Source organism: Trachurus japonicus, chromosome 9 (assembly GCF_045865225.1).
Source record: "Trachurus japonicus isolate A0001 chromosome 9, Traja_1.0".
Classification (NCBI taxonomy): domain Eukaryota; kingdom Metazoa; phylum Chordata; class Actinopteri; order Carangiformes; family Carangidae; genus Trachurus; species Trachurus japonicus.
In genome coordinates, this window is record NC_140915.1 from 19,194,177 (window position 1) to 19,208,999 (window position 14,823).

The following is a 14,823-nucleotide window of genomic DNA, read 5'->3' on the forward strand; positions in this document are numbered from 1 at the left end:
AAGCACTTGGTGCGACAACTACAATGATGCATTATGCAATATTAACGTGCTTTGACTTCACTAACAAAAAAAGTTGGCTAACATCACTAATTGCGTTATTTATATATGTCCCTATTTTAAAAAGTCATTTTTCTAACCAGCATGCACATTATCTTGATTGGTAGGGAGGCACCAGTGACTGCTAAATAGAGAGACTATGACAACACATCCCTGCTGAGTGGACTCAGATCGGGTTGTGGGTGCCTGGCAGGCAGTTGCTGGCAAGTCAGGCTTGACATGTAGGTTATCCTGGACAATGCACTCATTGTAGCTGCAACCGATGCTTTTGTTTGTCAGAGAGGTCATTAGAAAAACAAGTCAGTCAGAAAAACTGCTGGAGTGTATCAGGAAAGAAAGAGTCAGAGGGGTCAGTCCTGCCATCACTGATGTTATTGTTGTCATTTCAATTACGTGGGCATCCTAACGTTCATCAGTAAGACATCTCTACAAACTGAAACAGGTTATGTATGCAAATGTATTTATTCAATACTGAAGTGAGCAATATGGCTGACAGCAAACGCATCAAATGTAAAAGCATTGAGAATACTTGAAAATGGCCAAAGCAGCATTCTTTTCATTTCCTAAGTAAAGAGTTATTCATGATGCAGACTGGAGCATGTATATGAACTGTATGTCTCATCCTTTAGGAAACTGTTAGTAAGCTGTTAGCTGCTCCCTCACCCTGATTGGGCAGTAGCACCCTATGTATATTCTGAGACACAGAGAGGAAAAGAGAGAGACAAAGAGAGAAAGAGACATTTTAGAGAGATAAACGTTGAAAAGTAGAAAGAAGGACAGAGAGGGTGGGGAGGGAGAGAGAGATGTAAGATTAAGGTGAATACTCATGTTGGTTTGTAAGCTTATTAAATAAACAGTAAATAACACAAATTATGCCCAGCCATTATTCTGGATTCTCATCAAATAGACACTGTAGTAGGGGAATAAGTAGAGTAACAATCACATGATGCTCAGGTTGAGACTTACTACAAGCTGGTATTGTGTTGAGGTGTCCATCAGGCCCTCGATCAAAGGATGCTCAGAAAGGATGGAGAAGGGGACACAGTTCTCAGGCTCGTAGCCCAGCTCTCTGAATACATTCACCAGTTGCTGGGCAGCAGCAGAGATAAACAGAATTAACACAAGAAAAGAGTTTCATTAATTAAAAAATATGGTTAATTATTCTTAGGGCATTCATTTTTAAGCATAGACCCTTTGCCTTTAAAACAAAGCTATTATGCTAACCAACAAGTCAGTAAAATAAACCTATGAACTGTTTGGCTTAGGCTTAGCCTGGCATACGTGATGTGTTGTAATGTGATTGAAGGTATGGAATCTCCCCTAAATATCCAAATTATGACGCTATCAAAAACCCTTATGGATTATTACTGACACTCAAAATGGCCAATGCAGTAAGGTGGGTAAGGTTAGTAAACATTTTATCATTAATCTCAATCAGCCATTCATGTATGTGCTCCTTTAAAAACCCAGTTTACAGTAATCGGGCTATACCTCAGTGTGCTCCTCCTGACTCAGGCAGCCTGGTGGGAGGGGGCTGCCATCTTTCACCTTGGTGACTTTGTGGCAGATGACTTCAAGGAGAGCTGGGATGGACACTTCCTGTTCCCCCAATGAACCACCTGGTGAACATGCCGTCTCTTCTTCCTTGCACTCACTGTCAAGTTCTGAAGAGCTGAATTCTGCAGCCTCTTCTATACTGGGCATCGACTGTAAACACATTGGAGGACATTGATGAAAATAATATGTTGTTGATGTGAGAAAGTGTCGAGTCGATTTTTCAAGGTTTCCTGGTGGAAATTGATGTACTCACCCTGACTAGGTGGCCCAGTGAGGGTGGCTGAAGATGTTGTCCCAACACTACACTAAGTGCTCTGATGAGGCCCTGTCTGGGGTTAGGGTCAGCTGCAAAGCACTGCAGCATGGACACGTAATCCAGTCGAGGGGGAACGACAGAGTGGTCTGCAAACATCTGGAAAAAGAACTGAGAGGGAAGAGGAGAGATCAGTGGCACTGTGATTCATTTGATATATTACATGTAGTGGACAAACCGTAAACGTAACGCTTTGGGGTTTTGCCTAAAAGCCTTTTCATAGTAATAGTAAAGACACCTGGTAATGCTCTTTTATACATTACTGCATGTGTTATCATTTTGTCTTTCTTTATTCTTTTAATTTCTTTTGTTTGTGTACCATGACCATTTGAATTTCCCATTCCAGGAAGAATAAAAAATGAACATGACTTTGAACCAAGCTAAATTGTAGGTAGTTACCTTGCGTAGATTAGCCAGACGGTCATAGGGTAGAGGCTCAGAGGGATCCTCCGGGACAGGATGAACACTCTCACTGGGAAACCACAACTCTGTCTGCAGAGAAAGTCAGCAAGACGAGTAACTTAAAAAATTTATTTTTATGTGTTTTTTTTTTTTTAAGAATATAATATATATTACATACATTATATAACATGGATTTGAACCCAGGTCTGTCTGTAAAAATAGTCTCAGCACACAGTAGGGCCACAAGAGCACAAAGGGGCAATTGATAGGTATAAATGGATTGACAACTGTTGACACAGGTTCATAATGAGTAGGACTTTATGTCACAATCTGTATTTACTACAAACAGAAATTGTGTGTGTGTGTGTGTGTGTGTGTGTGTGTGAGAGACTAACCTGTAGGTACTGTTCTCTGTTTATATAGCCAGTGTTGCCAGTATCTGCTGCCTTGAAACATCGCAGCACAGCAAGCAGCTGTGTTAGGGAGGGAAATGGCCAAGGGAGGGCAGCACTGAGCAGAAACCGACGCCAGTCTACAAGCTCATAGTTGTCCATTAGCAAAGACACAATGTCCATCAACTGGGTACAAGAGAGAGAAGGAGATTGCTCCTACTTAGACTGTGTAAGTAAATGAAAATATGGTGCTTTGCTCTCTCTGCACTGAGGTGGTGGCAGCAGAGTGGTATGTGGCTATTTGGGTTTAAAACACTTTGTCACCTGACTCATTGTTTATTCATGTCTAAACTGTGGCCTGCTTCTATTATTTGGAGCTATGAGAGAAAATACATTAAACATAGTTGCCCAACTTCATGTTCACTTTTAAGGGTACCTGTCGTTCAGTTTTGTTGATCCAGTGCTCAGGTAAGGTGTTTCTGCCCATGTTAACAGAGGTGATGTCCCTGAGCAAACTGAAGAATGCAGAACTGGGTATCAGACCTGAAATCCAGAATGGATGCAAAAATGATTGAGCGATAAATGAATAGCTGGATATCAGTGTTATTTAAGCTTTTTCCCCTGTATGCACCTGATGGTGCAACGCTGTATAGTTGTTGGTGGAGTGACTCCAACTGAGTGATGGTCGGGGTGGACTGTGTGGGTTTCTCCAAAGGTGGTGGGCGGGCAGGAGGAGGTGGGGGGGCCACCATGTGATAGTCTCCATTGAGAAAGAAGTCAGTACATTCCTGAAGAGGAGAGGGGATTTCAGCCCATTGTCAATTTAATTTAATTGTCATATACTGAAAGAACAATATAGATTTCACCCTACAGTGCAACCCTGTTACTAGTGAGCATCACACTATACTGTACCTTAAAAAAATCAATACAATTATAAAGTCACCACGTACCAACACTAGTTCATTCTGTAGCTTAGCACCAGCCTCTATGTGGTGGCGAACCACCTCTGATAAATCATCAACACTAAGGAAAAGGAGACAGAAACAGGCAAAATGTCAAACATGTCTTCTGTGTATAATTAATAGCCAGGTTTAAATGTGTTTGCCATGTGGAGTACTAAAACCTGCATATTTTCACAAGTACTGTGTATTATTTGTGTATGAAGTAACTTCTGTTATATAAAACAGTAGTACTCTAGTTCCAGCAGTTCAACTCTGGGGCTTACTTACATACACAAATTGCTTGTAAAGTATTATGAAAATGAAAGGTAGAGGGCATGGAGATACAATATAGACAACATTTATCACATGCTAAAAAACAAAAACACTGATAAAATATTTACCATAGTGCATTATTATTAATTTATTTGCATTTATACCCCTCTATAAGAACACATGGCCCTCATACCATACACACAAATGAACCATGAATCCACACTCCTCCTGCACCATACCTCTTCATCTCTGCAAGATAGTGAGCTTCTAACCACTTCTCCATGTCGCTAAAGGCCTCTTGTGCTCTGCTTTGCAGGCTTTGCACCATCACCAGACCATGACTTTTCACCAGCGCAATGCGCCCCTTTGCTGCATTCTCTGGAAATTACAGAGGAACACTATTATGTATGCAAATTGACCATTAAAACAGTCACATCTGCAGTATATCAGTCATATTGCCACTTTTAAAAATAAAATACAATTTGATGGGAGGTAACTTCTGTTCCTCTTGCTGTGTGTGTGCATACCCTCCTGGTGCAGTGCAGCTGTATATTCCTTATGTATCTTGTTTCTGACTTCTTGTTCATGAGACTTCTCTGAGGTTTTGTCATCAGCTGGTGCAGGGCTTGGTGCCGGAGGTGGGGATGGTGGACCTAGAGGAAGAAGATGGACAAGGAGATTATGATACATAAAGCATATATGAGAGGGCACTACTATTTTCTTAATACTGAGACATGCCTTTCTGCTTTTTTGCTGATTGCTTTCCCTTTTTGTCTTTGTTTGCACTTGCAGCGGTCTTCTCCTTCTCCTTCTCCTTCTCTGAGGGTTTCTCCTTCTGCTCCTTTGTCTCCCTCTGGTGGGATTCTGCTGCTGACGCCTGCATACATGTCCCTTACACATTAGGCTCTATGTACGTATATACTTGCATAAAATGTGAATGCAAACTCTCACACACAGACCTTTACTAATTTGTTGATGGTCCCAATGGCCTCTTCATAGTCAGATAGGAGTTTCTCTTGGGGTGTCTATGGTGAACAATGAAAAGGGTCAATATCTCTACTGTATATTGTATATCACTATTAATATTCGTATGTAAGTGTTAAGAGTGTTTTTGATTGATTTGATGCACATTTTTTTATTTTTTTATTTAAAATAACAGAAATTCATTCTGATAAGAGTAGATACTAAAATAACAAAATCAGTTACAGACTCTGGGAGAGACAAAAAATAAAAGTGAATGAAATGTGCATAAAGAGATGCAGTAGTGACCTTGGTAGGTTCTGTTTGATCCTGGCCTTTTGTCTTGGACGCTCCCCCAGAGGAGTCAGGACGTCTGAAGTGGAGGAGAGGAGGAAATTGTTAATGCATGTGTTTGTGGTCAATATTTAGACTGTGAGGAAATTACAACATCCATTTCTTCTATATACAAACAACCCAAAGGACTCAAAGGAAACATTATGTGATCGTGCTTTTCCCTTACAATCTCATCTTCTTCCTCTCCTCTCCGTCATCCATCTGACTGGACATATTTGTGTCTCCTGGCTCATGGCTGGTGGAACAAAAAACATTTTTCACTTTCTCCACTTTTTGTCCTTTGACTATTCACTATTTCATAATTTCAGTTTGTCTTTTATCAACATTGCTCTGATTGTGTGTTTCTTACCTTTCAACCTGATCCTTAATATCCGAGGCATCCAGTAGGGAGATACATACAAACTTGGAGGGTTGCGCAGGAAGCACCTCTTTGTGCATGCTCAAATAGTAGACTCTAAGAACACAGAGGGTTTCCTGGAAATGGTCCAACTCCACCTATACAACACAAATAATCCAACATTAATTGTTTTGCTTAAAACAAAGACACACTGAAGGGATATGTCCCCGCACACCATCAACACAAAGAGGATGGAAAGGAAGCAATGAAACAAAGCACTCAGAATAAAGCAATCAGCCTCTAACATGATCTTATAATTACCCAGGGAAATACACGATGGTTCCCCAGACAACCTTGCTCAGGCTGATCCGCTTTTCAGTTAAACAGAAACCAAAAACTTACCTGTGTGAGCGTGGTGTGGTGGTTGATGAGGACAGCGATGTGGTCTTCCAACCAACCGTTATACATGAGAGAAGCCCTCTCTTGCTCGTCCTTTTCCTTGCGTTTGTCACTGATGTCCCATATACGTTCACGTAACTCCTGAGCACAAATCAAAACATTCCCATGTATTTCATATCTTCATTTTTTAACAGGTTTTCACACAGGTTTTCAGTTTAATAGTATTTACTTAGTATTTTATAACAAATCATCTTACATCAAGTCTCAGATGTAGCTCTGCTTTGGTATCCTCATCTTCTCTCATATCGTCAGGTATGCTATTGAAGTCCTTCTGCCACTGAGACACTAACTCCTGCTTCAAGTCTGGACGCCCCAGGTAATGTTTGAACTCCTCTCTAGAGATACAGAGAATTGGGTAATACATACATAGTAAGTAATGTAATATTCATCAATGAATTATTTTCTACAAATATAAATTATCTTAATTTGCAGAATATTTCTAAAAAGTATGAATATATTGTACCCTAAAAATAAGAATAATCATGCATATCTGAAACATTCTGTACTCAGAGTTGTATTGTAAATTATGGGCTATTTCAAGAGAAAATCTGTGACGAAAAGGATAAAATGGATCAGTTGTTACTATTAATGCCCTTGTTTGAGTGCAAAGTTGTATGGCCACCAGAGTTACAGGGCATAACTGTGTTGTTAGATTTACATGTTGCCAAATGAACAAATGTAAGAATCCACACAGTCATAAAAAGTTGTTGAATATGCAAATACTTAGTAATGTGCTTATTTGTACTTTAAATGTCTGGAAGAATACCTGATGTTGAATATGTGATGGTTGATAACGGTGCGTTGTGAGCGCAGCTGCTGCATCACTGTCTTTATGTTGTTCACATGAGAATCACACACTGTGTCCCAGTGTGGGTACAAGTACTCTGGGATCTCCTAGAGATAGGGATGTGGAGGGGGAGAGCAAGAACCACAGGGCAGACTGTGTGATGCAACAGAGACAGAAATTTCACATGACAGCTCAATGGCGTGTCTGAATATAATGTTGTCAGTACATCTTTCAGGGAATAAAGTTAAGTATTAGCGGTGCTGCAACTATGATTAGTAAAACAAACATGAACATAAGCTGTATCCTACGGTAGGAAGAGGTTCATCCACATAGACCCAACTGGATGAGCCTGGGCAGGCTGAGGCAGAGTCAGGTGTGTTCTTGGAGAGTCCCTGAGAGCCCTCATTGGTCACTGAGGAAATGGATGGCTTCCTAGAGTTCCCTGTTGAAAAGACAAAAGTACACAAATCATCACTTTAACAAATAATAAAGTCATATCTACTGAAAATTAATGGGTTATTATTAAATATTATTAAAAAAATACCCAATGTTTAGCGTCAGTGGATATCATTTATAAACTCTGTGAGGGAGAATTTCTTTTGTGACCTCAACTGACTTTAAAATATTAACTAAAATATATAATCCACAGACCAATGATTAATTAAATCACCTCCGGGGGAGTGTGTGTTGGATTTGGAAAGTGAGGTCACACTTCTGGAGTCAGGGTCTGTGGCGCCTGGGGCTTCATCTGTGACAGCTGGAGGTTGGTCTTCAGGTAGAGGAGTGGCTGATTCAGAAGAGTCAGGAACTTCCCCACTGTCCAAGACATCCTCAATGGGAGGAGTGGCTACAGCTGGTGAGGAAATATAACTGTGAGAAATTATTTTATTTCTGTCACGCATTATCTGCTATTATCTACTGTAAAAGTGAGAATCCAATGATCAGTACCTTAGATTTACCCCATGGAACAATAAAGAAACTGATCATCAAGAATTTGACTCTAATGACAACCAGTTACCTTCATGTGTTTTCAAAACTTGCTGCAGGACAGACTCCACACTCCTGTAAAGCTCCTCCTCCACTTCACTGGCATCAACACGCACTAAAATATTTTGCCTTTCAGCATACCACTGCTCAAGTTTTGGCCAGGTGTCTTGAAAAGCTGTGATCCTAGGGTAGTAGTGGTGGTTGAGGTTAGATTTCAGTAGATAGCAGTGGTGCATTTTAAGAGTAGATCATATAAAGCAGTAATGCAATAATGCAACCCCCCCCCCCCCCCTTTTTTTTTTTTTACCTGTGTGGAATCTGTGCCAGATATAAGTTTTTGTCTGTGGAGTGGGAGGTTGTATCCACATCCATATCTGCATCTGCAGCCATATCTGCATCTGCAGACATGTCTGTATCTGCACCAGGTTTGGGAGCAAGAAAAAAACAAGATAAAAGCAAATAGTTCACATTAGAGTAGTTACTCTTATAAGTACATACTGTACACAATCTGACTGATGAAGTAATAAGGAACATTATCACACCGGTGTTATTGAATGCACGTCTCATCGCAGTCTCATCAGAGACATCCAGCAGCACAGCCAGGTCCAGTGCAGGCTTTGGGGTTGGCAGTGGTTCTGGTGAATCAGGGTCAGCAGTAAGGTTACTTTCAACTTCATTCCCTACATCTACAGACCCACCCAGTGCTTTTTCTAACAGGCAGGCCTGGGTGATGTCCACTGGAAAACCATCCAGGATCCAACCTGACTGAGCTGGAAGTTTCCTGGTAAGAACACATGAAATATTTCACTTGTGATAAAGTGCTTGTTGTTGTTTCCTTTGTCCACACTATGTAAAAGTGAGATTGTATCATTTAGAACTCTCTGAAATATTGAATATGTAAAATGAATTGCAGTTGGTAAAACCTGGTCAGAATTAACTCAATCCTATATACTGTACCGCCATTTATAGCAATACCCATAATTACCTGATAGCGTCAACAACTATGTCTAGTAACAGCTCATTGGGGATTGCGTTGCCTTCTCTCAGCTCTTTTTCTGCTGCTGCACCTAGCATGGCCTGGGCAGACAGCTGGATACAGGACTAGTAAGCAGGGGGGGAAAATATCAGCAAAGAAAGCCAATTTTAATTAAATTGGTTAGTGATATACAGTAAATTGAACACAGGTTACATTATTTGTAAGCAAACACAAAATGTTAAAAGTCAGAAAATCCTAAATGCAAATGCAAAATATACTCAAATAACTCCTACTTGTACGTCACTGTCTCTAGTTTCCTCTTGAGCTTCAAGGTCTATAAAACAATAAAAGAGATAAGTCACTTGTATCAAAATAAACAAGCAATTGTGTGAAATACTTAATGTGTATATTTTTACTACAACACACTTGAGTAAAAATTAGAAAGTTGCCTAGAATATAACCATACTGGCTTCAGTAACCCACCAGATTCCAGTGATGTGGAGGATGCAAGCAGTTGCTCATTGTCTTTTTCTTCCTGTGGCTCAGTGACCTGTAAATTTTGTCCAAAGAAGTACTTGTTTTAAAAGGTGAAATGTTTTGGGTCTTTAAGGCCATGTACTCATAGGTCTATTCATTTTGGGCACTGGCAGGAAAGAGTGGCGAGATTCCATGGACCTGAACAACCTTTTTAATGGAAAATGATGACACACTTGTACTGTATCTGACTTACCTGCTCTCCTTTATGGTAAGCATTCAACGCCTCCTCAATCAGTGAGTCAGCTGATAAGACACAGATGCCGTGGGCTAAAGCAGAAAATAACACATATACTCAACAAGAGCATGTCATCCAGTCTCATTCCTTATTTCTTTTTGATGTATTGTTTCTATGAAAAATATAATCAAGAGGTGTGACACTGTATTTGTATGTGTATGTCTTTGTTTGGGCTGCATGCCTTCAGCGATCTTGGCCAGGCAGGTTGTCTTGCCAGAGCAAAACTTGCCCAGGACACAGGCTTTGAGGATAAAGTGAGGAAATGAAGGCGTGGAAGGTTCCATGATGGGAGCTTGAACAATGTTCCTGAGCCGCTCGACAACATGTCCAAGAATGTTGTTGGTCGGGGCTAATTTGGTCTCCCCTGCTTCCTCTGGCCATGCCCACTCACCTACCATGTTCTGACAAACACAACATGTTTAGCAAAGACAAAGAGGATCCATTCAGGCACAATGCAAACTCAGTCAGAATCAAAACGTGTAGTTTGGATGGCTTTCCCTATTTCATTCCCTCATATAAGTTTTCAGTTTGCACAAACAAGATACATGAAGTGTGCAAACAACCTCACATGTACAAAATATCATCTAAAAACCCACTGCACTCATGTTTCAAACTCACAGTGTATTCATCATAGTCCTGGTTGTTGAGTATCTCCTGCTTCTCAAGCTCTACAGGATCTAGTGGTGAAGTGAACTCAAACCCAGGCTGCTGGCCATTTACCGGCTCATAGAGGGGCAGACCCCTGAACAGCAACTCCTTCCACTCTCTCATCAGCTTCTCTGGAATCAGACTGGACATGACAACAAAAAAATAAAATGAGCCAAAGCCACACAGGCATTATAAGTGGAATTGTGGTTAAAATGAAATCCGCACCACACATGTTAATAGTTCAACCTGTTTAAAATGCTGCATACCAGGCACATTTTTTGAACTACTGTGCTCTTTATTGTCCACCACACATATTCAAAATCAAATTGAAAAACGATTTGACTACGCCTTGATGACTGTGGCCAATTTTGTTTCAAGAAATTGTTAATCTTAGTGTAAAAGATTTGATGCAGTGGAAATCTAAAACCTTAGGTGGCACGATACACATATATGTAGAAATGATGTGATCATGAGAAGAAGCGAACAGGATCTTGACATCTCCTGATTTTATTTGACCACTGATCAGCTGTACAAAAATGTTTTCAGTATTAGTAATTTCATTACGTTTTAGCACCGCGCTCCAGTGTTTCTGTTTTTATACCTATACAAGTTTTCACTTTATCAATACTACTTTTATTGCATCATTAAAAAAGTATGTTACATACTTTGCAGTGAGCAGTCGATATTCTCCAACCTTGGTCGCAAAGTCCACAATCTGCTCCACAATGTCCTTGCAGCTGTTAAAGTGCTTCTTGTATCTGCTCTGAGCTCGCTCAGCAGCAATCCTGTCAAAGAGCTCAAGCTCCTTTTTGATCTCTTCGGCCCGGTCCAACTTAGCCTGCTGAGCCAAAGCCTACACCAGGCCCCAGCCAGAAAGACGAAATGAGTGGAGAAGGCATGGCATTAAAGTTCACCACTGTTGTAAGTCATTAAGGAATATGAAAGCTGTTACACTGGACAGTGATTTATTTTATGTCATCAGTAGATTACTGATATTAAAGGACACAGAAAAAACAAATAAGATTTCAATCATTGCTACCTACTGATATAGATTATTTTAAACAGTAGGCAACAGTTCATTCAGCTTTCTATTTCCCGATAGAAAGAAACATCAATAATACCTTACTAAATCCTTTACATATGCAGATATAATGGCATTTTTTCTCTGCTCTGCTCTGAGATTGTCTGAATACTACAACATACTATTTAACACTGAAACCAGGCTGAACTATGGCTGTTATCCTTTGCAATACATTTATTCAAGTATCTCTGTCTTTTCAATTAAAACAATTATCTAAAGTATAACTGTGATCACTGGATGGACTTAATAATCAACACAGAGTTTTTTATGTGGTTTATACCGTTTATCTGCGCCCCTAAGGTCTCTCTCTGTCTCTCTTTATCCTAATAAAATCCACCCTCTCTTTGATACTTAGACCATAATCGACAAACACTATTACAAAGTGACAAAAGAGAGGGTCATTCTTCTTCTTTATTCATCCTATCTCACCGCCTCCCTCTCCAGAGCCTCCTGGAAGTCCCTCTCTCTGCGCTGCTGGTACTGCTGCTCTCTGAACAGGCGATTTTCCCGGATCACCTCCTTCTGCATGCGCATCTGAAGGAGTTGAGTTGCCAAACGCTGCTCCTGCTGAGTCTGACGTGTCAGACGCTTCACCAACTGCTCCTCTCGCCGTGCCTCCTGCAAGGTGAGGGAGTTGTGGCTGATCAGGTGACTGACAAAAAGGTATGTATGATGTATGATGTTTAAAATGTTTTCCATTCATAATCGACAAAACCAAAGGGTGAACCACGTCATTTATCTCCATTAACATGAGATGAATTAACATTTTTCAGCAGGGGGAGAGGAGCAGTTTCACCTCTTGAGCTTCATGGGCCTTGAGCTGCTCCACCAGGAATCTGTCTCGTCTTTTTCCTCTTTGCTCACGAGCAACAGCATTCTCCTCCAGTCTCTGCCGGATCTCTTGTATGTACTTGCTACTAGACTGTAAAACCAGCTTTGGTGCACTTCCAGGGACCTCGCAGCCCTGTCTGCTCGGACCAAGGGAAAGATCTCCAGGGATGGGATGACCACTACAAATGAAATGGTAAAAATCACATGTGAGGCCACTGTCAAGATGAATCAGGGTTACTATTTCTATAGTCTATATTATATTAACATCTAGAATAATGAACATAAAAACAATAGTACTTCAGTGAATGTTTTCTTTTTTTCTCACCTTGAAGAGGTGGCAAAACCAGGGATAAATTTCTTCCTGTTTGACTCAAACTGGGCTATTTCAATCTGGACAGCCTGCATGGACAAAAGAGGCAGAGGCTGCAGTAATACCAGGGAAACAAACAAACTCATGTCAATCCTTAGTTGTAAATTTGAACATGTGTTCCAAATGTGCTGTTCCTACAGAGAAAAACCTTGGCAACAAAAGAATACTCGAAACAAACTGCACTCTGTAAACAATGAAAGCTGTTTAACCATAACAAGACATGAGAACAAGTGATGGGCTTTACAACAAACTAAATGTTCTTGGGCTTGGATTTAACTGACATTTCCTCTGCAGGAAATTGGTACATTATCACTGTTTTTGATCTGGATCAGACCTGTGCTTGCTGTTTTCTGCGTAGCTGCTGCTGTTGTCGCTTCCTTAGGTGGAGCTGTGAAGTGTAGGGCGGTGGCTTGGGCACCTGGACAGTAGTGGCCTGGTTACAAGGCAAGATGCCATTGTACTTCTGCCGGGACATCTGCAGCTGCAAAATATATAGCATCCCATGTTCACCATTGCCAGTACCATAAATTGCCCTATATTCCATCATCAAGACACTACGGTTTAAGTGTTGTGGGTTTTCATCAAGTACTATGTTGTGTTATTTATTATTATTATCTGTATTATACTAATATTGCACCAAACACCAAAACAGTGAAAAGACTTAAAACTGTGTGACATGAGAAAAAATGTATGTTGTTTCTCAACATACTTTTTTTTTTCAGATTCACAGTGAAAAAAGAGGTGAAGTTCTACAAAACTAGAAAACTTTCCATAATGTTCAATACCATCTCGATATTCTTCATTCTCTTCTCATCCTGGACTCTGAGTTGTGTCTTCTGTGGGATGGGATAGGTCATGACAGACCTGGCCTTCAGTTGCTGGCATTTCTCCCCATAGTGCTCAGAGATTTTCTGTAGCTTCAGGTCTGCATCACGTTTCACCACCTGATGGAGCCTCTGTATAAAAATAAATACACGAAAATATTTTTTTGTGGATACTGAATATACTGTCCTATGTTTAATATACTACTATGCAATATACTATATTTTTCAGTACTTGTACACAGCTTAGTTCAAGGTTTGTATAGGTCAAAACATGCTTTTCTCCCAAAAATCACATGCACATCCAGCACATAATGTACATCTACACAGCCCCTCTTACATCAGAGTAGATATCATGCTCCTTTTTATGCAGGCCTGAACTGGCTGCTGGCTGCATGATTTCCATCATTGTCCCGCTGATTTCTGCTCTCTTCTTGTTTTCAAGTGAGATGTAGAGCTGATAGAGGAGGCGTGTGGCAACACCCTGCTTCTCCTGCATCAGTTCCTGGACAGTGTTTATGTCGAAGGAGATCCCCAGTAAATGGAGAGTAGGCTCAAGGCGGGTAAAATTATTCAGTTTGGAGATGGAGTTGCTGTGGGAAAAGGTGGGATCAACTCCAATAATTATGGACACTTCATTTGAGTTTTCTTCCACAAAGCAACATGGATAGACAAATGGAAAAAGCAAGACAGCAAGATACACAGAAAGGGGGGCAATCTAACTTACTCTTTCTTCATAAACATAGTGAAATCGTTCTGCAGCTGATATTTATGCAGAACCTCCCCAATTAGGTACCCATTGGAGAAATCCTTGGCAATGGTCTTCGGCTCTGTGAGGATGCACATGCAATAAATTAGGCAAACAATGAAACCACTGTCATTGTGTGATGATTATTAATCCAATATTGTGTAAAACATACTTACTGTTGTTTTAAATTTACTTTCAGTAACTATCAAAAAATATTAAAGATAGATAGTTGGAGTACCTGTCTGGCTATAAGCTTAAACTATGTTTGAGAAAATACGTTGTTAATCAGCATCTTCTAAACGAATATACCTTGGTTTTGTTTAAAAGTTATTAAGTCTTTGTTCATTTGAATAATATGTAGCTTCTACAGTAGCTAAGTAATGCGTCGCTTTGTGGATCCACATGATTAGCCCCCAAATGTAGAAACTGTTAGCTGTAGGTTAAACCCTCAGTTAGCCCTTCAGTCACCGTTAACGTTACTAAACTCACGAGTAAAGTTAGCTAACTTACACAGGTTGTAACTTTAAGTCATACTTACCAACAGCTTTAGACAACCGGAGCTCCTGGTTCAGCCAACTGCACAATATATCCGACATTTTCTTTCATTAAAGTACAAGAAACAAATATTACCAACTTATAATAATACCAAACAAGCTGACCGAGTGACTCGTTAGCTCGATAATAAACACTGAAAACAAAACAGACAAGAACCGAGGAAATCCCAGTGGTGCACAGTTGTCATGGCGACATGTCAACG

At 40.3% G+C, this 14,823-nt stretch overlaps 1 protein-coding gene across 1 annotated transcript; it reads right to left on the reverse strand.

The window, feature by feature from the left end:
* Positions 1-500: 500 nt before the first annotated feature.
* On the reverse strand, positions 501-14,801 carry spef2 (sperm flagellar and cilia associated 2). The gene is made up of 39 exons (XM_085786393.1): positions 14,605-14,801; positions 14,046-14,148; positions 13,659-13,911; positions 13,283-13,453; positions 12,832-12,978; positions 12,453-12,526; positions 12,093-12,306; positions 11,726-11,914; positions 10,881-11,068; positions 10,186-10,357; positions 9,749-9,968; positions 9,526-9,599; positions 9,279-9,345; positions 9,089-9,129; positions 8,805-8,920; positions 8,362-8,600; positions 8,127-8,217; positions 7,851-8,002; positions 7,503-7,685; positions 7,141-7,274; positions 6,812-6,939; positions 6,242-6,380; positions 5,989-6,126; positions 5,599-5,744; positions 5,416-5,484; positions 5,205-5,268; positions 4,895-4,960; positions 4,674-4,812; positions 4,463-4,588; positions 4,175-4,313; positions 3,672-3,744; positions 3,353-3,509; positions 3,158-3,264; positions 2,725-2,907; positions 2,327-2,419; positions 1,868-2,038; positions 1,549-1,764; positions 1,024-1,146; positions 501-751 (listed from the first exon to the last, which is right to left on the reverse strand). The coding sequence occupies exons 1-39, from the start codon at positions 14,660-14,662 to the stop codon at positions 683-685; spliced, it is 5,232 nt and encodes a 1,743-aa protein (XP_085642519.1). The 5' UTR covers positions 14,663-14,801; the 3' UTR covers positions 501-682.
* Positions 14,802-14,823: the final 22 nt, after the last annotated feature.